Source organism: Hesperophylax consimilis, chromosome 12 (genome assembly GCF_061612785.1).
Source record: "Hesperophylax consimilis isolate HC1 chromosome 12, BYU_Hcon_1.0, whole genome shotgun sequence".
Classification (NCBI taxonomy): Eukaryota; Metazoa; Arthropoda; class Insecta; order Trichoptera; family Limnephilidae; genus Hesperophylax; species Hesperophylax consimilis.
Window position 1 is genome coordinate 31,576,339 of NC_142847.1, and position 26,351 is coordinate 31,602,689.

Consider the following 26,351-nt stretch of genomic DNA (forward strand, 5'->3'; position numbering starts at 1 on the left):
TGATGATATGACACTAATAAATAATTGTCCATATCTCTACTTTATTTACAACTCAAGTTATGTTTCATCACACCCTTCGATCATCTTTCATTACAACAAACCACTGTCCAGCGCAAATATATTATTTAATTATTGGACAGTGGTTTGTTGTAATGAAGGATGATTGATGTGATGAAACGTATTTACAACTCAAATTATGTTTCATTACATCTTTCTTTACAACAAACCACTGTCTAAAATAAATATATTATTTAATTATTGAACAGTGATTTCTTGTAATGAAGGATGATTGAAGGATGTTATGAAAGATATTTACAACTCAGATTATGTTTCATCACATCCTTCGAATATCCTTCATTACAAAAACCACTGTCTAAAACTAATATATTATTTAATTATTGAAGAAGAAGACATCTAAATGAAACATGAAACATAACAAGATACAAAAATTACAAAGTTATCAGTCGCAACTGGAAATCGAACCCATGATCTCTCTCTTAATTAATGAGACGGACAACGCCTATTCCAAATATTTGCCAATCGGGGCTTAAATTTCCAATACAAAACTGTGTTTCCGAAATTCATGTGGGATGGAGATCTTTGATGTCAGGTAAGCGTTACATGAGACAGAGCGTTGGGCTATTAGGTAAAATAGAACATTTTTTCCCATTTAAATTTGTATGGAAGCCACTTCTAGTCTTCTTCATTATTCTATGCATTGGTGACCCTCAAAATTTATTCCAATAAATGATTTTACATATTTTAATTCAGAACGAAAATAGATGTACTAGAATAAAGCGACCAATAGCGGTAAATTCACAACAATTATTTTTATTAAATCTATCAATAAAATGTTTTTAAATGCATACCTAACGTATCGTTTAACCAATGTTGGTTAAGTATGTACTTTCATTTACTAACGGAAATATTATTATAACTCTTTTAAGCAAAGAATTCAAATGATATAACTTATTTTATAAAACTAAATAATCATGAGCTTCAACCTCCGTCATTAGGAATAATCAGGAAAAAGGCCTAATCACTCTGAGAGGTGTTTAAAAATCATCTCATGTTTGCATGATGTTCGCCAGCGTATGAACGTGAGCGAACGGAGAAATATTGAGGTCGAGTCTCAAACTGGAACAAACACCGACTGGCAGCGAGCTGTGAGCTGAGAGCTGTGAGCTGGGAGCTGTTAGCCCGAACAGGCTGTGCTAAAGCACTAAAGTGCGGCCGCAGTCGGCTAGTGAAAGTTGATCTCGACTGAAATACACGAGACGTGTTACTATTTACTTCAGCCAGCGTTCTACTGTTCACTGTTGTTCTGTGTTCATTGATTTATTAACCGTTTATCTGTCAATTTTTTCTTTTTACTCCTTTCAATGGAAACTTTGTAGATGTTTTTTACACTGCGATTTGATTTGTTTGATTTAACTACTCCTGGGGGTCTGGCACACTTTTTACCGATTTCCCGAACACGGTCATACTATTGATATCCAGACCGATATTGAAAACCCTATAAATCAGAATTCGATATACGCTGGCAACACTTGCGGATCTCTTCTGAATTGACATTTCTAAACGTTAGATGACCACTTAGCTATGTCGGCTTATTTCCAACCCGCCAAATAATTCAATATGTACTAGTACCTCAGTCAACAATTACTGCTTATTATATTTTTTCCACCTGTAAACAACCAACTTTATTTTTGTCGGAAAGGCTATGTTAGTGCTAAATTTCTCACTAGATGGCGTCGAGACATATTATATCTTCATTTGTTGGTGAAATATTTTTTAATTAAACAAATTTTTAATTGAACAAATAATTATTTGACTTGAACAAATAATTATTGGTTATCCTTTATTCTATGCTCGCCTGAAATATCAATAAATGTATTGATATTTCAGGTGACATTTGTTATCCTTTTTGCTATGCATAAAACCTTGTATTAAAAACATTAGTTTATCATTAAAAAATAATTGATTGCTCCAGTTTGAAAATTATTATTTCTCATACATTTTTTTATTTCAAAAAGCGGCTATAATTAATGATAGTACACTAATTCTGAACGTAAAAAATTAAAGAACACGCACTGTTCCTTTTGTTATCACGTAGATACTGTGATTAAAAAATTTCCTTACTAGAGTATCTGGCCAAAAAAGTACCCAAAAATTATTCTAATTTTATGTTGGGTTTCAACTTTTTTATGTCAGCCAGTGAAAATATACAACTCCATGGCATATGTTGTAAGGATGAAGGTAGTGGAGTGGAGAAGGATATGGGAAAGAGGAAGGTGGGCTTTCTGGTCACCAAACACGGCCAAAGCCATTTCAAGCTACGTATCAATTCTGATTTGTGGTCTTATACCAAGGCGAAACAGAGGTATTTTTAAGGAATGAAGTTATGGGAAGCAAAAAGTATGAGGGGTGGGTGGGAATCTAGGGATCAGATTGTCCAGGAGTGATGTACGTATGAATCTACCTCTCCCACTGCAGTAAAAGACAATGTGTAGAAAGAAACCAGTTGGAGAGCTCGAAGGGTCTTCCCAAACCTGTTTCTCACGATCTGGCCCGCCACGCAGCTGGAGGGCAGGCACATTGGCGGGTGATCTATGGCGGAGGTGTCGGTTATACCCAAACCCGCCTCCCAAATTAATACTATTTGATTTGAACGTCGAGCGCCTTACTTTTCTACCGCAGAGGCCGTCATATGTCACTTTAATCATTTTTACATGTTCACATATGTATTTGTATGCATATTCACGTTTTCTTTTTTAAACATTATCATATAAAATGCTGTTAGGCAGATTTTTTACTGAATTTACTTCACTTTCATATGTTTTTGACATGTGATTTAAATCCATTTGCTTACTTGAGATTGCATTTAAATATTCAATTTCTATCAATATATAGAGATGATTTCCACTGGCGCCAGCAAGTGTACAGTATACACGCACAAAAGTGTTATCACAAAACGCATCACAACACAGGATGGGTTGTTTCTCAAAATTTAAACATTTTATCAAATTTCATGTTGATTTTCAATTTCTGTGAAGATTCTATTCAAGTTCTGTTGTGATTTTAGTTTTGAGAAGCAACTAACCAATAACGATATTATAAAAGACCTTTAATAAAACCTTCACAGAGCTTGGAAATCAACATTGAAATTTGATGAATTGTCCAAATTTCTTAATCTTAACATGTCAATTATACAAATATATTCTAAAACTATACTCATTTACATTCATGAGTACCAAACCCAAGAACTTACAACAAACACGTACAATAGAAACACTAGATCTCATGGTCAAAAACTTATCCAACAAATAACTACCTACTACTACAACTTATGGGCAAAAAAGTTTCTTATATCATAGTATTAAACTCTACAATAAAATACCACTCTCACTCAAAAACCTCAACATTATAACATTTAAATCTCAACTAAAAAGATGGATACTTAATATGGTGAGATCTGAAATAGAAAATATACTGATATCAAACACCGACTAAAACTGAACTGAACTATACAAAAAAACACTATCTTACTTATTTCAAAATAATTTAAAAAAATATATGTATACTACAGTTTATACTTAAATTCTTATGTTATTTTGTTGTAATATTAATTTATTATAGTTAAATTATAATATGTAAATGAAATCCTCAGCATGGGAGATCCCAGTGAGGATATCATTATCTCTATATGTTACTAAGAAAATAAGACAATAAATCATTATTATTATTATCATTCAAATTCTGTTAATATTCCATAATGGGCTGGTTGTCTCATAGTACTTTAATAATGGAATTTGAACTTTCGCAGAATTTGAGTAATAACTTTGTATTTTGATGACCTATTTAAATTCTGTGAAACATCCCGTCCTAAATTACTTATGAAATACTTGCTTTATCGCCCAGTGCGCCAAAGATTTAGATTAACGAAAATTAAAACACGTGATAAACGATATTGTTATTAAAATCAAACCTTATATCAAATCAAAGCTCATTCCCTACGCGTTGCTAGATAAAACAAGTTTATTTGACATATTCAAGAAAAATAAATTGATTACCTGTCTTCCTTATTTTTGAGCCAACAATGTTCAAAATTCTTTAAAATTTGCAGATTTTCATCTACACGGAGAAAACTTTCTTTAATTTAATATTGGAAATTTCCTGTTAAAATCGGGATCATAGGCCCTTAATGATTGAATTGATAGGTTTCCTAACAAACTTTTAGTAATATACGAATGTAAACGCGTATTCCGAATATTTCTGCATTTCGTCATTGTAAAATATCAAGGCAAATGCAAATACGTGTTCCGATATAATAGCAATTTATTCAATAGTTATTAGGAAACGGCCTGCATTCCCGTTTTTAACCGGATTACCAATAACTTGAACAGATTTTTCTCCATGTAGGTTGTCCAATGTGAGACCACTGTGCCGAGATGTGTATGGTATTTATTCAAAGCGAACTTTATTTATAGCTCTATATATTATACTTTTCAAACAATAAATAATCGTATTCGGTTTGTATGGCCACTGAGAGCCTAGTTAGCCGCATTATGTTAGGCATGATTTGCTTTATTCTAACCTGAATTTCACAGTCATTTACATCTCTAGATGGGTTCGAACCAGTGGCGTAGTGAACTTCTGTGCAGGCCGAACAGAAACCCAGGAAAAAGCGGGGGTACTATTTTTTTATTTTTTTTTATAGTGAATACCTCACAAGAGTCCAACTGCTCCCGTCTGGAGCCAGTGAGACTATGGCATCTCCAATTGGGGGATGTTGTGAGGCTAAAGGTAAGTGGGGAAGGGAAAGAGGAAGGTGGGGAAGTACCTGGCTATTCAGATCTAGTCACTAAACACGGCTAAAGCCATTTGGAGAAACGTTTCAATTCTGAATGGTAGTCTTACACCAGGGCGATACTGGTAGTATCTTCCACTCTGGAACGTGCCGCAAATATACTATATATTATTTTAATTAATTAATTGTGAAATAACACAAATTAATCAAATAAAATTTATTTGCGCACGCCGGGTTCGAACCCGCGACCTTCGGAATGGCAGTCCAATGCGTTACCACTGGACTATGCCGGCCGTCACTTAATTCGTCATTCAAAAAATATCGTATCATAAATCCTTTTTTTATAGGTTAAGTTCTCCGAAAATTTCCTTATGAATGAATGTTCATGAATGTTGTTTGTTTGCAACGGCAGGAGATGCATTTATTTTCACATTACTTTCCGATATCATCTCTGGGCTGGAGCCCCAGAATACTCCTACCTACAAACCTACTGACAATCCGTTGTTAACTAATTGTCATCATTAATGCACGGACACAATGTAGGAATACTGAGTCTATTCTACAGGTATTTTAATGGAGCCTGCTCTAAGCAACTAGCAGCATTGATCCCCCGCGTGCCGGTGCACTTTCGTGAAACTCAACGGACGCTTGCGGAACACCCCTTCACAGGCAATTCTAAGATATTTTTCTGTTGAAATAGGTAGCTTTTGCAAAATCGTATTGCAAAAATATGGTGTAAAAATACTGTTAGAAAAATATTGCATTCACAGGTCAAATTTGATAAAAATTGGAAAAAGTTAGTTTTTCAAAAATACCCCCCAAACGATCCTTCTTGTTTCTACCTACTTTCAACATTTATTGAACTGTGGTCTATATCTCTATCTTGCGTCTAGGTCTTGGCGCACAGTACACTCCCGGAGACAAAGGCATTTGTCTTTTTCTTGTGTCTCTGTCTCTGTCGTAACGCGAATCGCCACCCTTATTGTTAACGAAGGCGATGCAGGTACTGAAGGCAACTGAATTAATTATTAGGTCCCGGAAGTTCGTTGCTACGCCACTGGTTTGAACTACTTACGATAGTGATTTTCTAGAGAATCTCATATTTTCATATATTAACATAGGCGTTAGTTTGTAAACTGACCATTAGCTGAATTGCTGAGAGATTATTACGAAAAGTTACGAGTTTGGTTTGTGAACATTTTGCAATGAACTGGTAAAGTTGGGAAACCACATTTGTTAAGTAAATCTAAAAATAATATTTTTAGGCAATAATATGACAAATAATGCGGAGATTTTACGTTGGTCAAGATAAACACATCTTTTTGAAGGGTCGTGGACCTCTTGCTTGGATAATACTTTGAGTTTTCAATGGCGACGAACAATAAAAATATATTTATTTTTGGAAGACATCTGTCTTCAATAATTCAATATTACTTATTCCAAAAAATAATTATTCATTCTAGACTTGCAGCAACGTCAATTGATGTCGCACATTAAAATAAAAATAAGATATGTTTAGTTTATCTAAAGACACTGTCTAGATTGCATTTAGTTCGGGTTGAAACTTGCGATCATACATAAAGATAGTTGACAATAAAAATGTGCGCTGAGAGAAATGAAGAAAATGTTGGTAGTTCTTATTCGAAGTATGATACGGTTAAATATGACCGAAGGAGATAGGGTCCCATTAGATTAGTTGGTAGAGCGGTGCCCCGGCAAGTCGAGGGACCTGGGTTCGAGTCCTAGATGTGACTTTTTTTTTCGTGACTCGTTCTAGAAAAGAACATACTTTTAATACTCCTCTGGTGAGAAACATAGCCAACTGTCCGGAGACAGTGAGATTATGGCATCACTAATAAAGATATATTACCTAGCCTGAAGGGAGTGGGTGAGGAAATGAAATGTGAAAGAGGTAGGTTGGAAAATACCTGCCTATTTAGTTATAGTTACCAAACATGATTAAAGCAATGTCAAGCAAAGTTTCAATTTGAATGGTGGTACTTCATCAGGGCGGTACTGAGAGAATCTACCACCCCATTATCCTTTATTCTTCCTCTCCTACTTTTCCTCCTCAAGACTCTCATCTCGCATCACTTATATTAGTTATACCACTATACAGCGTAGTGTCCACAGTCCCACGAGTTCACAATATAGCTCATAACAGTCTAGCACAGAAAGCAGTCTACTCCTGCGACCTCTGTGCTTGAGTGGTTACAATTCTCGACTACGAATCTGGATGTCGCAGTTCAAATTCCAGCGTGCACAAGTAAAATTTATTATTTCGCGTCATTTTATAATTTAGAGTGGTAGATACTCTCAGCATAGCCCTGGTGAAAAAACACAATTCAGAAATGAAACATTTCTTAAATTGGCTTTAGCCGTTGTTCGTTGACCAGATTTGAATAGCCAGGTAATACCCCAACTTCTCTTTCCCATCTCCATATCCTCTCTAAAACCTTCAGTCTCACAACAAACTCCTGCTATCAGATGCCCTAGTCTCACTGGCTCCAGACGTATGGGAGCAGTTGGGACTCTTGTGCGGTACTCACATTTAAAAAAACGGTCTATTCACAATTTATTGAAATAATAAACTTGCACCGTTATTATTATATATAAACCAACTTGTCTCGCTATAATCGTGAGCCGTTCATATAACACTATGCACCTCATACCGGAAGCGCGTTTGACATCCAATATATCCGCCGTCCAAACACGCTTAATATCACACTCACGACCAAATCCTCACAAGTCATAGTCATAAGTCGTCGGCTAAATATATTCTAATAATGATATTGTTCTGCCGCTAGAATACGATATATTACCTACTGTGTTGTCTATTTCTCGTGGAGCCGACGACAATCTATGGTATGAGGAACTGCCTCGGAACAAACACAAAAAAACTAAATGTGTTATGGCGCGACATACCTGAGTTGGTTTATATATTTCTGGGCCAGTCAATTAAGACAACGCTTGCCTGTTTGTGCTTCACGGATGTAATATTGAAAAAAGAACTTAATATTGTCACATAAATATTTGTGACAAGAGAAGTTCTTGCCTAAATTGGGTTTATTTTGTCTATGGGTATTTTTTTTCGAACTTTGGCAATATTTTGAAGGAAGGAAGTACAGTTTTGTTTATGGTCACTTCCTCCCCGGTCAGCTAGGCCTGCTGATCGGTGGATCCAGTCACTCTCTTTTAAAGGGGCTTGAATCTGAGTTAATCATGTGAATAGGAGTTATTATTTCTTTAAAAAAAGGCGCGGGGTGTTTATCCATTCACGTACAGTTCGTGTTTGTTATTATTTTAGTGGGGAATATGGAATCCCGCTTTTATTGAGTGTTGGCCGATGGTCATGTCGGAGTGCTCGTGTTTCGGACTTGAAACCGAAATTGGTTTGGTCCTAGCTGTGGCTGGTTGTTCTTGGCGGAGTGTCCCCGTGTCGCAAGAGAACGGATTGCTGTCCTGGCTCCGTAGAAGAGTCTGGTTGACTACCACGTGCTGCAGGCCTGATGCCCCTGCAGGCGTCCATTGAGGGAGTTGCTGTCCTCCCGCTGCCACTAAGAAAACGGATTGCTGTCTTGGCTCCGTTGAAGAGTCTGGTCGACTACCACGTGCTGCAGGCCTGATGCCCCTGCAGGCGTCCATTGAAGGAGATGCGTCCTCCTGCTTCCACTAAGAGAAGGATGTCCTGGCCTCCGTCCCGGGTCCGTTCCCCGCTGCCGAGAGCAAGTTTTCGTTCGCCATCCGTTGTCATTCTTTCGTTTCACGTTAAGTTAGTTTAGTTTGATTCAGGAGTCCATCGGGTATGTGCCTATATTTATTTCTATGGTTACATGTTTATCATCTGTACTCTTTTGTTGTAACTTTTGATGTTTCAATATATTTTCCATTAAGAATTCATTCTTATTATTTATGATCACCCAACCTACTTGACAGGAAATTAATCCCACAATCATGAGATGGACATCTCTGCTCTACCGTTTTTGTAAACATTGGAATGTTACAACAATATACATTGCATTTGGCGACCCAGCCTTTTCCTTACATTACATTTGGCGCTCAACGTTTAAAATATTTCATTTTCGGTGCCGTATCCTTTTTTCTGTCATGTCAGGTTGGATTTTTATTAATACTAGTTGATAATATTAAAATTAAATCGATGTGTGTGTACTTTACATTTATATACTTACATTTACATATTCTATTGTCTACTATTGTTTTTCTTGCTCGAGAATATCTAATTTCTAACATTATAACCTTTAATATTAATGTTATTCAATGTTATGTTCATTTATTCTCAAACATAACCTATAATAATTATGTTGTTTGCATTTTGAAATGTCATTGTATTGCAAAGAACTTTTCATTGTTTGAGCATAGACAACTTATTACTGTTGAAGTTTGAAGTTTTCGAAAGTTGAGTAAATTAATTATTATTTTTTCTTAAAATATAATATCGATTGTCTATGATTCTCTTGTTGATCTATAAACAACTCTGGTTGTCAAAATTTTGAAGGTTAAACGTCAAACCTTGTTTCTTACCTGTCATACTGATTAATAATAACTTGTTTACATTCTAAAAATACTATCTGTCAAAATGTGTACATTGACATTTGTCATCTATCATGATGAAACATAAACATGCAAATAATGTTCAATATTGTTATTTTATAATGAAATACCTTTTTCAAAGAATCTTTTATATGATATTACCATTTCATATACAAAAACTGTAACAAGACTTTTCATGGTTATTTTTCAATGACAGCGCACTTCTGTCATTATTGATTATGTTGTTGTTGTGGTTTCATCTGACATTAGGTACTAGTAATTACTTCATTGTTTACAAACATTGACAACTGTTTTGCAGGTTATCTAATCGAAATTAACGACGTGTTATTTCTATTAATGAGCATCTTCTTCTTCTTTTTCAATTATTATAATAATTTGGATAATTGTTTTATTTTTTAATTATTATAACAATTTGGATAAATTTTTTTTTTTGATTAAAGTACATTAAAGTAAATGTCCTTGATTCGTAATTACATTTGGCGTTCTAGTATATAATCGTACTTGTATATCGTCGCCTGGTGAGCACTGAAATATTAGGAGGATACGTTGGCGGTACTGTTGTGTCTCGTGTTAATGTATACAATTTATACTTGTACGGGGGGTTTGGTAATTGATGTGTTATAAATAAATTATTATTTATATTTCATTATTACATTTAAGATATTATTCTTATTAAAGAATAATTATTTAATTTCTAATTATCATTTTCTCCAGTTTAACAAAGATGGCGATTTCGGATATTAATGGGGTGACGAAGGAGGAAATGATTAAATTGTTATCGGATCGTAACATCGTTCCGGAAGCTACTCTATCCAGTATGCGCAAACAGGCTCGCTCCTTTAATAAAAGTCTGAAAGTTGGGGGTGGTTCTAATATAGATGTGGGGGATGATAATACAGTTTCTTCAGAAAATACTAAAACTATAATTAATAATTATTATCAGTCGGCTATTCCTTCAACTTCTTCTTCTGTCCATTCTTGGGGTTTAAAATTTTCTGGGTCTTCGGACGTCAGAGATTTCATTTTACGAATTGAAGAACTATCTAGAAGCCGGAAGGTGGAGTTGTCCTCGGTTGTTACCGCTTTCTCTGACCTCCTAGAGGGAAGAGCTCTTTCCTGGTTTAGGACTATTTTCGACGACTCTCTGTCTTGGTCAACTTTGAAAAAGCTCCTCATTTCCCGTTTTGACGTTTGTACCAACCAAACGGAAGCTTTAAAAGCCTTGTTCGCTATGAAGCAAAAGTTTAATCAAGCTGTGGTGGAATATGTTGAAGATGTTCAATTAGCAAACTTGAGGTTGGATGTTCCGCTCTCGGAAGAACAATTGGTAGACTTAGTCTGTGACAGTCTCCTACCTAAATACGCCTTGGCCGTTGCTTATTTCTCGGATAAGAGTCTTTCAGCCCTAGTAAGTGTGTGCAGTAAATTTGATAAACTTTCGGTAGAAAAACCCGCTCCACACTTTAATCCTTCTCCGCGAGTTTCGTTTCCTAAATCGTCGTATTCTAATCGGGTTCCGTATTCTCAACCGTCGTATCCGCCTCAAGCTCAAGGGTCGTTTTCTCCACGTGTTAAGTATAATCAGGCTTCCTTTTCTCCACGCGCGTCTTCTTCAAGTTCTTCTTCTAATAGTAAGAAAACTTTTAATTGTTTCTATTGTAAAGAACAGGGACATACGAAACAATTTTGTCAAAAATGGAAAAGGGACTCTTTTAAGCATAATGACGCAAATAAGTATAATTCAAAAAACTAGCCAACGATCTTTTGCATTCTGTGCACAAGGGTGATAAGGGGTCGTCGGCAGTTTCTAGTAATAAATCTAAGTTTAAGTTTTCCACGCGCAACATGGACGCATGTTTGCCGTTAGCTGATTGTGGACAAGATGTTAGACCACATGTTAATATTAAAATTAAGAATTTGGTTTTTTCAGGACTTTTAGACAGTGGAGCATCTGTCAGTTGTTTCGGGGGTTCTGTTTATAATTTTTTCATAAGTCTAGGATTTAAGTTAAAGAAATTAGATTCTTACTTTACCACCGCGGATGGCAAACGTCAGGATATAATTGGTACCATGCGAGTATTGGTATTTTATAATAATATTAAAAAATATATTAATTTTTTTATAATTCCGTCTCTGTCCTCTTCAATTGTTTTGGGAGTTGACTTTTGGAAGCAATTTGACGTGGCCCCTCAGTTGTTTCCAAAAGTTGACAGCAATGTTGATTTTGGGAATGTTGTCAGTGAGGTTCGTAAATTAACATCAGCTTCCTTGCTGTCCCCTCAAGACAATCTAAAGTTAAATTCGGTTATATTTAAGTTCAAGTCGATTTCTTTCGAAGAACGAGGTTTAGGAAAAACCCATTTGGTACGTCATAAAATAAAGACAACAGGGGATCCTATTAAGCAGCGTTACTATCCATTGTCTCAAACTCGTCAGAAGCAACTAGAAGCTCAATTAAAAGAAATGTTGGATTTAGGTGTTGTCCGCCGTTCTCGTTCGGCTTGGTCAAACCCAGTTTTGATTGTCCCTAAGAAGGATGGTTCTGTCAGATTTTGTTTGGACTCAAGGCGCTTGAACAGCGTTACTCTGGCTGATTCCTATCCTCTTCCGTATATTTCACGTATTTTAGATAAACTTAGGGGTGCTCGTTTTATTTCATCAATAGATTTGTCCAAATCGTTTTGGCAGATTCCCTTGGATAAGGAATCCTGTCCTAAAACGGCTTTCGTTGTACCAGGCCACGGTTTATTTGAATTTGTGAGGATGCCATTTGGTCTTAAGAATGCTCCCAGCGAATTGCAGCGTCTTGTGGATGCCCTTTTTGGTCCTGAGTTCGACGAGAACGTATTTTGCTATCTCGATGATTTGATTATTATTTCAGAGAATTTTGAATCACATTTGAAGATTTTGATTAAAATTTATGAACGTTTAAGAGATGCGGGCCTAACAGTTAACCTCAAAAAATGTGAGTTTTGTAAAGAAGAGTTGAAATATCTAGGTTATATCGTAGACGCGAAAGGTCTTCGTACAGACCCCGTTAAATTAGAATGTATTCGAACGTACCCTACCCCTAAAAATTCTAAACAAATTAAAGCTTTTATAGGTCTGTGCGGTTATTACAGGCGTTTTATTAAAGATTTCTCTACTATTGCGGCCCCGTTGACTAAACTCACTGGTTCTAGAATGGGAATAAGTAATTTTTCATGGTCTCCAGAAGCAGAAAACGCGTTTAAAGAATTAAAAAAAGCTCTTACTTCTGCTCCCGTTATTAGCTGCCCAGATTTTTCTTTGCCCTTTACTATACATTGCGACGCGAGCAACGTTGGTATCGGCGGCGTGCTTACCCAGGTGTTCGACGGTGAAGAACATCCTGTTTCTTTTTTCTCTAGGTGTTTAAATGTTCACGAGAGAAACTATGGCGTTACGGAGCGCGAACTCCTTGCGGTGTTAGATTCGGTGAATCATTTCAGGCCTTACGTAGAAGGAGTTCATTTCACAGTGGTAACGGATCACTCCAGTTTGCAGTGGTTGGTTTCGTTGTCCAATCCAACTGGTAGACTAGCTCGTTGGTCTACGCGTCTTTCTCAGTATTCTTTTGATGTGGTGCACAGAAAAGGAAAATTGAATACTGTTCCAGATGTTCTTTCTCGTAAAGATGATTTTACTGTTGCTGCCTTAGATTCTACGCCAACAATTTCTGATAGTTGGTATAATAATTTGTTTTCCAATTGTATGAATAATCCACAACGATTCAATAATTTCCAAATTAAAGATAATTGTTTATTTAGACATTCTAAATCTCGTTTCGATTTGCAGGAGGATACAGCCTGGAAGTTGGTTGTGCCTTTTGAGGACCGTAACGCAATTTTAAGTAAAGAACACGAGTCTATTAATTCTTGCCACCCAGGTGTATTCAGAACATATAAGAAAGTCCAACTACGTTATTTTTGGCCGGGTTTGTACAATGATGTCAAAAAATTTGTTAATAAGTGTAAAACGTGCAAAGCACATAAAATAAATACATCAGCGCCGGCGGGTATTTCTACGAATCCTAAAATAGTCAACAGACCGATGCAAATGTTGTCTATCGATCTTGTTGGTCCTCTTCCACGTAGTTACGCGGGATTTATGTATATTTTATCGGTTGTTGACGTCTTTTCGAAATACACTTGGATTTTTCCGCTAAGAAATGCTACTGCTAAAAGCATTGTAAAAAATGTTGAACAATTCATTTTTCTGGTTCACGGTGTTCCTCAAACCTTTGTGTGTGATAATGGTAAACAATTTATTTCAAAAGAGTTTAAACAATTGTTGTCCGATTATAATGTTCCTATGCCTTTTTATAACGCGTATTACACCCCGCAAAACAATGTAGTCGAGCGGTATAACCAAACTGTCGGGACTGCTTTGTCTATCTTGACCGAGTCTGACCATCGTAATTGGTCTAGATTTCTGCCTCAGATACAGTCAGCCTTGAATAATTCTGTTAATTTTGCTACAGGCTTCACGCCTTTTTTCCTCATGCACGGCAGGGAACAAATTATTGACGGTAATTTACATAAATTTAATATTTCTTCTAGTCTCATGGACATACCTTTAGATCAGTCTAGACCCGATTTTGCAAAGAAGTTGGAAGACTTAGTTCCTATTTATGAACAAGTTTCAAATGCATTAGTACAGGCCTTTAAAAAGAATGCCCAACATTATAATTTACGCCGTAAATCCGTGGTTTATGATATAGGTGATGTCGTTTGGAGGAAGAATTTTGTTCAATCCAGTGGTCCGGATTACTTTTCTCATAAGTTGGCACCAAGATTCGTGCGTAATGTTATAAAAAATAAAGTTTCAGATTTAGTATACACCTTGGCAGATATGCAAGGTAAAATTGTAGGCAATTTTCACGTAAAAGATATTGTTCGGGTAGATTAGTTTTGTTTTTTTTTCCTTTAAGGAAGCCAATGTTTTAGTGTGTAGGCCTACCAACCCTTCACATTATGGCATTTGTTTCTTTTGTGACTGTTCTGTTCTCATGATTTGGAGTTTGGTACCTCCATTTCTTGTGCTCAGTACGGACACTAAAATCTAGTTTATCGACGATAAACCGTTTATTTACCCTCGGTAAACTGGAACGTGATCCTTGTGGTCACTGGCGCCCAAATTTTGTTAGTTAAGTCTTTCTTTCCTTCGTTACTACGCTTTTCTTGTTAATAATAACATACACTAGTTTCGGGATTTTGGTAGTTTCAAATATTTGATTATATTGGTTATAATACACTTAGTTACATACATGCACACACATTGATTTATTTCTTGGTTCCGTCTGTATAACGGATTATGTTGTAATGTTTTTATTTTTAAGTTTAAGCCCTTCTTTCTTTAGTCCACTGGAGGCCCTTTTATCGGCCCATTGAACCTCCAGGGAACTTGAGAATGTATATCTTGGAATTTTGTGTTTCAGAGACTTGAGCTACTTTCTGATGCACAAAAGTTCTGTTAGTTCTTTTATTGTTAGTTTGTATTTCATAAACTTTAAGTATGGTATTGCTTTCCTAAAAGTTCTTTAAATAAGTCTTAGTTCATAAGAAAGTTGTTTTGTCTCTAACAAAGTAAGTACTGCTTTGGCGTGCTTAACTAGTAATTAATTCCTTTGGAATTATCACTTTGCCTCTAATACAGGAAAATGTGTTTCTGTTTAGTTTTTAAGTCTAAATGTGATAAACATTAGTGTCTTACTGTTAATACCAGTATTAGACAATAAATTAAGTATTACTAGTGTCATTCATTAAATTTTGGATTGATCACCCCTCGAATAGTGTCAACTCACTGAAAGCCATAGTTGATCACACAATTTTGTTTTGTTTGTACAAGAAATGCTGACGTTTTGTCTACACTTGGAGTGTTCTTTTAAGGAATGCCAGCTTGGGTATTGCCTTGGTCTCTTTTCTTTTACAATCAATGTCACTCTGTTGAGTGTTTGCTGCAGGATGTTATATGGATTTTTGTATATCCTAAGGTATGAGCTTAACTTACTAGTTTCTGTTTTGCTTTTTAGTACCATTTGACTTTGGGCATGAACTGATTGATAAATAGATAGGTATTGTGTTATGTAAACCCTATTCTGTCCACCTTGATTGGCAGGTATTTATTGTTTTATAAATCCTGACCTGATTTGACTTTCGCAAAAAGAATAATTTGAATATTATTCTTGTTTGACGACTCTGTTACTTATTGGTATTTCTTCGGAATTGTAAATCCTGGTTCAATAACGAACGATAAAAAAAAAAAAAAAAATGATGGATAAATAATCCAATACAAACCCATACTCTGGTCACGTCTAATAGACAGTTTGTAAACTGATTCTATACTACTAATAACACAGAACAGTATTTTCTTGTGTACTAATTTTGCCTACTTTGAACTCCATTGTTCTGAATTGTAAAAAAAAAAAAATGTATATCTATAAAGATATTTTCATTATCTATGATTGTTTAATTTTAAGTATTGTTTAATTTTAAGTTTTGTCATAAGAATGTTGTCATAAGACTGTTAAACCGGATGGACTTAGTTAGATAGGTTTCTCATTTTGCTATTTAATTATAGCGTAAATTCAGTGCAAGTGAGGGCTGTTTAACCACCCTAAAGTGAAGCCTAATTGGACTTGATTTCCTGTGCAAGGAAAAGTGATCTTGTTTTTTTTCTTTATTATTAAGAAATTTATTTTTAAGAAATTTAGTTTTTAAGAAACTTAATTCTAAGTTGTTATTTTAACTACTAATTATTGTTTATGTTTTCATTTTTCTAGATACCTGATGGACTCATAGTTTAGTTTATTAGTGGTCTTAGTTGTTCATGTTTGAGGGCAAACATTTCGTGGGAAGGGGGGAATTGTCACATAAATATTTGTGACAAGAGAAGTTCTTGCCTAAATTGGGTTTATTTTGTCTATGGGTATTTTTTTTCGAACTTTGGCAATATTTTGAAGGAAGGAAGTACAGTTTTGTTTATGGTCACTTCCTCCCCGGTCAGCTAGGCCTGCTGATCGGTGGATCCAGTCACTCTCTTTTAAAGGGGCTTGAATCTGAGTTAATCATGTGAATAGGAGTTATTATTTCTTTAAAAAAAGGCGCGGGGTGTTTATCCATTCACGTACAGTTCGTGTTTGTTATTATTTTAGTGGGGAATATGGAATCCCGCTTTTATTGAGTGTTGGCCGATGGTCATGTCGGAGTGCTCGTGTTTCGGACTTGAAACCGAAATTGGTTTGGTCCTAGCTGTGGCTGGTTGTTCTTGGCGGAGTGTCCCCGTGTCGCAAGAGAACGGATTGCTGTCCTGGCTCCGTAGAAGAGTCTGGTTGACTACCACGTGCTGCAGGCCTGATGCCCCTGCAGGCGTCCATTGAGGGAGTTGCTGTCCTCCCGCTGCCACTAAGAAAACGGATTGCTGTCTTGGCTCCGTTGAAGAGTCTGGTCGACTACCACGTGCTGCAGGCCTGATGCCCCTGCAGGCGTCCATTGAAGGAGATGCGTCCTCCTGCTTCCACTAAGAGAATGATGTCCTGGCCTCCGTCCCGGGTCCGTTCCCCGCTGCCGAGAGCAAGTTTTCGTTCGCCATCCGTTGTCATTCTTTCGTTTCACGTTAAGTTAGTTTAGTTTGATTCAGGAGTCCATCGGGTATGTGCCTATATTTATTTCTATGGTTACATGTTTATCATCTGTACTCTTTTGTTGTAACTTTTGATGTTTCAATATATTTTCCATTAAGAATTCATTCTTATTATTTATGATCACCCAACCTACTTGACAGGAAATTAATCCCACAATCATGAGATGGACATCTCTGCTCTACCGTTTTTGTAAACATTGGAATGTTACAACAATATACATTGCATTTGGCGACCCAGCCTTTTCCTTATATTACAATATTATTTATTTAAGCCATTAAACTATATTTTATCTGATTCTGACTCTACTGCCCTTTCAAAACGAGTAAATCAGATTTGAATGGACAGAAAGATAAGCCCATATTAATTTATTATATAGTTTTAAAACTATATAATATATTTTTAAAGGGAGAGTGCAGGCAATAAGTTTAAAGAGAGCGCGTGCGAATGTATTTGTGCACACTGATAATGATTTAAAAAGGTTTGAAATTGTTTGGACAAATCCAATGCGTCAAATTGAGGCATTTTCACTTTTACCTACTTGAGAAAAAACATGATTTTTAAAATGGTTTTTCGAGACAAAATTCTTCTTACATTGCGATTGATTATAACATCATAAGTAAGTATCTAATAAACTATAAAAAAGACTGAAAAATCCCAGGTATCGTGATGAATTTTCGGGTTACTCTGCCATGTTGCTCTACCTCCGCTGGCACACACATAACACGGAATAATAATCCAAAAGTTATTTACAGTAATACTTGGCCGTGAAAATCTCGTTTTTTCCTTTCAGAGTGTTTATATTGTCAGAGAAAATTTATCAAAGCCAATTTTGGAACAATAATCCTGCCGTTGTCATGGAGATTGTTGATAAATAATTTAGTCATGACGAAGCTATGAAATTAGTCAAAAAAGTTTCAACTAATAATATCGTGTGGTAATAATGGTTTATTTTTAGAAGGCTTTTGATCGAGTAGTAATTAAATGTGGCATATTAAATCATGTCTGGTATTGGCACCTACCAAATATGCACAATATCACAAATTTATTCCCTTTTCTTGGATAAGGATAAAGTATTGTATTTATAATGTTTCAATAAGGTTAATTTATAGAATACCTACCTATGCAGGTACAAAAGAAAATAATGTTATCCATAAGTGTATGTGAATATAGCCTGGACACTTTATGCATGCATTTTTAATATGTATAATGTTGCGTAACCTCTATTTAACTAACCATAGATTTGTATATAGAAACATCAGTCGTTTTTTATTTAAGGTAGCGAACTAATGTTATAAATATCGATATCGTTATAAATATATCATGAAGATCGGTAAAGCCATATGTCAATACGTCAATTAATAAATCCGTCATCTATAATCAGTTAGCGATATTTGCGAGCACGGTCAGAATATGATTCCGATGCCAACTCAGCCACTGACCGGTCGATATTGAGTTAGTTCAAATAACATAATAATTTTTTTAAACAGATTCATTCTTCCGACTTTCAGATATTTCATCATATATCTTCAATTCTTCACACATTAATCATTTCTGTTTTTCTCGTATGCGGCAAAAATGTATCAAAATTTCGGGTATCGTAATTATTAATATTTATATTAAATACTATTTCATCCTTTTTTAAGTATTTACGCATTTGGTTATTCATAATTTTATGTTCAAAAATGAACACATTATATAGTAGTCTTTTTTTTATTGGAATTCAATTGAGCTCCTCTCTCATTTGATTAACAACCAACTCAAACCAAGAACCTATTTTGGGTTAAATAAGAGAAGAAAAAACTAACCTTACCACTTTTACATCAATATCAATGGCCGCCAAGTTAACAATCTATTTTAATTTTGACGAAATGCCTTTTAAAATGCATTATCTCCATTTCCGGAAACTGAAATATTTACTTCTCATTATTATCGAACTACTACAAAGTATTTATTTTTCAGATTTTTTTTATCAGAAAAAAAAACAAAGCGTTTTAATCAATTAAGATAAAACGCAGACAGATCTTGTTGCATTTTTATTGAAAAGAAATGCATTCCACCTGTTTTAGATGAATTAATAAAAGAAATCGCTTGTTACTGGTATATTATTGAGTATTAAATTACAAGTTCCTCTTTAGGGAAACTCGGTGCGTTAACCCCGATGGTTTTCCACCTCCCATAGCCCTGACTGGAGAAGGCAGAAGTGGAAACAGTGAACAGAGAACAGACATCAGTGGCCTTCCTCAATTCGACAGTGGTAAGCGGAGTGTTTGCTGCCGTTCGTGGTCTCACTATCGCCAATACCAGTACCTACCACCACCACTAGGATTGGGTTAAGAAAGTTAAGACTTCGACGGCCAGCAGTCAGTTGCCAAGCAGTCGGCTCCCAACCAACAACTGTCCTCGAGTTACCACTCACTGCATGTGCCTACCGCTGCAGAGTGCGCAGTGACTACTCCGGAGTAGAGAAATCGCGGTATCGCGTCGTATTCAAGTAAATCATTTTTTGTGCCGTTTTTATAACACTCAATAAATTTGTGTTTACCATAAATAAATTGTGCTCGCTTTTTTAAAACTCTCAAATAATCTTTCGCGTTCACTTCTCGGGAAATGTGAAAAATCATTTTAAATGGTTTCAAAGCGGTTTTTTTAATAAATTTTTGTGTTTCTTTTTTGTAGGTTTTTTTGGTCAGCGTATTGAATTTGGCTTGTATCGGACTTTGAGAGTGTTTTTGTGATTGACTTGAAATTATTTGATTTCGTGAAGTTGTCAGAGGTTATTTATTCTAAGCAGTGCCGCAGCAATTTCACATGAAAATGGTAAGAAAACTGGAGATATTAAAGCATTGATAATTTTATCACGTTTCGTCTGAATGCCTTATATGACTGGAAGTATATTTTTTGCTAGAACGTTTGTGTTTATTTCCCAGCAGAACTTGGGTTTTAGATTTTATCTGTTGTATAAAAGTTTTCACCTTTATACTGCCAAGCAGTTTTAGCGTGCAAAAATGAAAGTTAAACCCACTTACGTACACAAATTTTAAACGTTAACCTAAAAATTTAAAATTCATAAATTTTGAGGATAATTTTAAAAACACGTTTCTTTCCGAGTTCTTTTACAATACTTATTTATGACTTTTCTTAAAAAGAGCTTTCACAGTTCTTTTCGTGTGAGATACAGTTCAAAATTTTATTGTCTTTACTTTCATTTGAAAAACTTTTTATATATAAATTATGTGTGATATTTTTTAAAATATCACGCAAAGACAATTTTATTTCAAAACTTGAATATGTTAAGAATTCTTCAAATTATGAACAAGTTGACCATGAGTTTGAATTTGCGGGAGCTGGTTATGACAAACCCACTCATACGACACCTTGCTGGCACAATATTGTAGTTTTTATGGCAGGTGTCCTTAGACACATTATCGAGTGAAATCTGTTCGATTTCAACGGTAATTTTCGCTTTCGACGACCGTACAGTCTGGACGTGAGTCGAATATTTCGCTTTGTATTTGAAACGCAACAAATCATAACAGTTGTTATTATATTTTGGTTTCACCAGGCTTCGCGCGTGAATATTCAATTAGAAAACATAAGTTATTATTTTATAACCTGGAAACATTTACGTGTCTTTGCACTCAACACCTGTTTCACTCTACCTGTTGTTTTCATAGAATTCATCTACATAATGAAATTAGAGATCTTTGATAGCAGGCAGATTAAATCTCACGACACGCTTCTGTAGCGAATTCTTTGACTTGAATGTTTTGAAGTCAGGTGGCTCGCAATTTGAATTCTTTGTTGTTATTTGCAGCATGCTTCGACTTCTCTGTTTTCCTGCTGTTCCAGTTTCTAAACTGTATTCCTAGTGTTTTTCTGGAGATCCAGGATTAGTTTAGAGAAATCATTTTAGTCACTCTTTTATGTGTGTTCGATGCAATCTAACCATGAATGCTCTCAGTTCTTTTTTTGGAGATGCCTATTATCACAATGATAATTTGTATCTTTCTTGAAGTAATCCAGAATTTGCATCCACATGGCAAATCGTACAAACTAAAAAGTTTGTCTTTGCTTGACCATGTCTTATGTTTGCATTTTACCCAAATTCTGCACAAATAATAAACAGCAATATTTCTGAATATTTTAAAAAAGAAACTTTTCACTTTCACGTTTGACGGTATTTATCGTTGCAAAGTTATTCTTGTTTTTATTTTCTTTGATATTAAAGATCTTTTTTCTCCAGTTGTCTGTTTAATCGTATTTCGAATAATATAATTTTTTCAACTTGTTAACACCGATCGCACTGAAGATTTAATTTGCCAAACTGTCGTAAATCGTTGAACATTCCAATTAATTAAAATATTAATGGATTGAAGCTTTTTATAAAAAAATTTAACACCATTTGTTGAAAACTCCAACTACATTTGTACAGCTATTTAATCTTATTCATCTAATGCAATCCCAAAGTGTCACATTCCTTCTATTATTTGCACAATAAATCGAGTCCGTGTGATATACGAGCAGCGACCAGTCAACAAATTGACACATAGTTCAATCGCTTCCATTCTCCTTTTAAAAGCGAGTATGTGGGTCACAGACGATTTTCGGACCTTACGTTTTTGAATAGCTGCAAGCAACCCAAGCGCAAAATAACGACCAATTAAAAGTAGACCAGATTCATAATGAAAACGGATTATGTTAAATTAACATTGTAACGAATACGGATAATGTTGTATCGCGATAACGAAATTGAATTTACTTTTTCCTCGATGTATAACATCGTATGAATATTTAAACCAAGTTTTAAAACGGTCAGTGGCTGAGTTGACATCACGTCTGGTTTCCACATAGAGTGAATTTAATTCGAAGACGATTATAGTGATTAATTTTTGGGGTATTATACCGTCTTGCACGTATAATACCCCAAATACTTACACGTGCCGTCAGCAAGTGGCCACATCTGCCCTAACGATGGACACTGTAATGCTTGGCTAAAGAAGGAGGCAGCGCAATACCCTTAATACTCCAAAATTAAAACACTATAATTCTTTTGGACGTGAAATTATCATATATAACAGCTTCCAAGTATAAAATCCAGTTTCAAAGAAATTTCTCACACAAGGAAAACGTCATTGGCAAATCCAGTATGCACTTTCCTTTCCACTTGGATTAATTATATTCATATTATATCTCCAACCTTTACCCTCACAATTACTTTCTTTAATTACTAGCGATTGCAATTATTGAGTCTCAACTTCTAAACTAAGATTATTATTAGAAAATTTAAAATAAACGATAATAATTAAGCGATAAAAGTGAAAATATTTAATAAAATATGAACAGTTTGATATAGAGCAAAAATTTCTTTATGAATGCTTCAGTTGCATTTAGAGATACACTGTAAATTTTCTTCATACCTATAACATAATAAATAACAAAGCAAAACTTGTTTTTAATAATTTTCGGAGCTTACTTTGCGTTTTTTTACTATCGAGGGAATTTCATATAATTACCGTTTCGGCATTAAAAATGTATAGATATTATCTTCAGAAATAACATATATTATTCTTAGAACTTAAAAACTTAAAGGAGTTAAAAAGATATATGTTATGAATCGGTGGAAAATGGGAATGCCGGAGATTAATAAAACATATGGGTTCACGTGGCTATTAGCCACTAGGCCGCTACTAAAATGTAGCAGCGACAGTTTAAATGTAAAAAAAAATAGCACAAAAAACTAAAGCACACTGCCAGAGAGTGATAAACAAATGCCGTATCCTTGAATTGCTCGATTACCTTCACTATTATAGACACTAAACACTTTGCCAGTACATTGCCAACATTCATAAAGCCCCACTTCTTTGCTAGAATATTTTTGCGTCGAGTATGTTGTAGCGGTTTTAGGTTTTAAAAATATCCTTCCTGGTCACTGAGGCCTTCACAGGAACCTACAGTCTCTATTCATGTTGAATTACTATTTTTGAGAAAGATTTAATAATAATTAACACTAATATTTTATCTATTATTTTATTAAACGCCAATTTAAGAATGTTTTATCGATTTAACGGTTTTTGTAATGCAAAAATATTCGGATTTTCATCATGATAATATATTTGTAATTTACTAAAAGTTAATCAGGAAACCTGTTAATGCATTCGTAAGGCCTGCAATTCCATTTTTAACTGGAATTACCAATAATTTGAAGAGATTCTTAATAAGTTACCAATTTTCTCCTTGAAAACGGTGAAAACAGCGTTTATGACAGTGGTACGGGGATTGATACTTATACCGTCGTATTACGGCCAGTATTCGAGTGATTATGAGTATCTTTTTTTCACTAACCCCCAGTATTATCTGTTATGAGTAAGACGGGTTATGTATTCATAAGGTATAAGATTGGTAAATTTGTTGCTATATTAATATATTATTTAATGTTTACTCAGTACCTTCATTCACATGTGAATAGAGTTAAGTAGAGATTTTCTGTTCAACATGAAAGTGACAAGTTTAAAAGAAAAGCATTTGAATAGTTTGTATTAGTATAATTGAATTCTGCAACCATTAGTACTTTGCAAAAGCGTCAGCTTTACAAAAAAATGTTCTCACAATAATTTACACAAATACGTTCTTACTTGGTTTACATTTTTCATTCTCTTTTACCCTGAATACAAAATCTTTCACTTTGCATACATTCTTCTTGACATCCAAAAGATTTGTTTTCCAATGTCTTTGTATACATGACACTAAGCTCGAATACAAATTTTCTTACACTTTCTCCAGGCATTTATAAAATACACCAGATTCTCTGTTCATCTGTCATGGTCTAGAAAATACATGCAAGTGTTTAAATGTAAATAATCTTCACAAATGATTCAAGTGATTCTTCGTATTAACGTATTAATACGCTATTATTTCATGGTATTATAATGTTTTCTGCATGTTCATCCGCAAAATAGAATTCAGGCATACAATGTAGGATTCTTAATGGTTATTTATATGTTATACAGGGTGTCCGGGGATAAAGTCCGCTTACATCGAGCGGTGATTCTACTTGATTCTAGAAGTAAAAAAATTTTACCCTTTTTTCGAAATTCCAATGATTTAATTTAGTTTTTAGATTAAAAACTTGAGCTGTTTTCTATGGAAAAATAGTTTATATGAGAAAATAAACATTGGAATTAAAAAAATATGTTTTTCTTATTTACTTCTCTCATCTCCAGCGGACATATTGTATTTTATAATACGATTGCCGTAAAATCGTATAACAATAAACTAGTGAATCTACATCACATTTGGTGTCGATTTTGAAGTATAACTTTTTATTTGAGCTTTAGTTTTCAAGTAAATCTAGTCCGAATTTGGAACTGCTTCCAATGTTCAGATAAATTCATATTTATGTTCAAATATATCTTTCCTTGCGAGTAGATGGGTGAAAAAACTAGTGCTTTATTTAACTTTTAGGTTGGTTGATTAAAACAGGTGTTCAACTTAGTAGTATCACATTTGAGACCTTGAAAATATTATGGCCGTTACATAATACAAACATCGATATTATAAGAACGACATGTGATTTTCATCATTTGCTTTAGTGAAGTTGCATAACAAAAAATAAATATATTTATACCTATACATAAACTTGTTCATTCCGTTAAACTTAATTTGATTTAAGATTTTTTAAATTTTTAATTTAAAAAAAATCAATAATTTACCACAAATTGAAGCATAAATTTATAAAATAAAACTATCCATTATGTATTATGACTTTAAATATTTGACGGATGGTTGATTTTTTCTCAGTTAATTTTTGTCGAAATAAACTAAAGACAGGTTGTTTCACAGAATTTGAACAATTCGTCAAATTTCAAAGTTAATTTCCAAGTTCTGTGAAGGTTCTATTAAAGTTCTGCCGTGATTTCAGTTTTTGTGAATCAACTGGCCAGAAGTGATATAATAATATAACTTGAATAGAACCTTCACAGAGCTTGCAAATTAACTTTGAAATTTTATGAATTGTTCAAATTCCATGAAACAACCCGTGCTTAAAGTTTATATAATGCTTTGCATAGCGTCCGTCATTCATGACTCAATGATTGACAGATTCGGTACAAACCAATCGCCGGCAGACAAAAACATAATGTTATGCATTTAAACACAAATAATCAAAACTTATGGCACAGACATCTCCATAATACCTGCCAACGTATTAATTTAAAAAATAAATACTGATTTTGCTTGTCGGTGCTTGAAGTGAAATATTCCTGCGTAAAATATTTCACAATCAATGAACTCAAGTGTTTTAATAAAAATATGCTTTATGCAAGGTTTCAAATAGTTTTCTTTTGATTAAAAATTATAAAACTCTTCCTCCTGAATAAATTGTAAAAAATATAAAATAATGATACGATTTGAGATTTCGATTGCCAAAATTATTTTTGGGAGGAGGTAGCGCAACACGGCACAATACCCCGAAAATGAACGGAAGTAAATTTTATAGGATTATTTATTAATATAAATTGCAAGGTACCCCCCAACTTCTCTTATCCCCATCTTCTTTTGATAAACGCTATCTTCACCCTCACAACATACCCCAATTGGGATGCTATAGTCTCACTGGCTCCAGACGGTTGAGAGCAGTTGCGACTCCTATGCGCTATTCACATAAAAAAATAAAAATAAAAGTATTTATTAGATAAATGTCAAAACGTGTTTTTTTTTCGACTCTTGTGGTATTATAATCAAGTGGTGAAACCAATATATTATTTTTACATTTTATGTTTCAAGTCCACAAAGCGCAGATGTTTTTTCGTAATAGAATTAATCATTTAGCAGCCAAAAAGAGCGTAGCTAAATCTCTGATACAACGAATAAAATATGTATATACTTTGTAGAGTAACAAACTATACATAATTGACAGAAGTTTCGAAAATAAATCTTTAACGGTTTTAAATTATGTATTTAACCTTTTTGTTTATGACCTTTAAGTTGAAAATATCACAGTTATAATAGAATAAATAGTATATAAAATAAATTATTTATAGAGATATGAATATGAATTCTATAAATATATGGAATTTGTTAAGAATTATAGTATTTTGATCGCATTATGGAGCCTTTCAGAGTTGATCAAATGTTTACTTTGGGCTTCCTATTCATTGAATTTATTCAAATTTGAAATCAAGTTTTAAAAATGCCAACGTATTCAAGTAAGTAATTAAAATTACTAACGAAAACAAATAAATAAAAACTATGATTGGTCGTTAAATTAGTTAGCAAAAAGGACTTACGTGTATGTGTTAATAAATAATT

General features: G+C 34.4%; 1 protein-coding gene across 2 annotated transcripts in view; it reads left to right on the forward strand.

Moving 5' to 3' along the window:
* The first annotated feature begins 19,290 nt into the window (after nt 1–19,290).
* Cht7 (chitinase 7) overlaps nt 19,291–26,351 on the forward strand; it is a 166,529-nt gene continuing 159,468 nt past the window's right edge. Inside the window, exons 1-2 of one of the 2 annotated variants that reach the window (XM_089638339.1) lie at nt 19,291–19,536; nt 19,722–19,862. In XM_089638339.1, coding sequence (XP_089494465.1) covers nt 19,854–19,862 — 9 coding nt within the window. In that variant the 5' untranslated portion in view covers nt 19,291–19,536; nt 19,722–19,853. The remainder of the gene's footprint in view (nt 19,537–19,721; nt 19,863–26,351) is intronic. The other variant, XM_089638340.1, reaches the window with a different exon arrangement.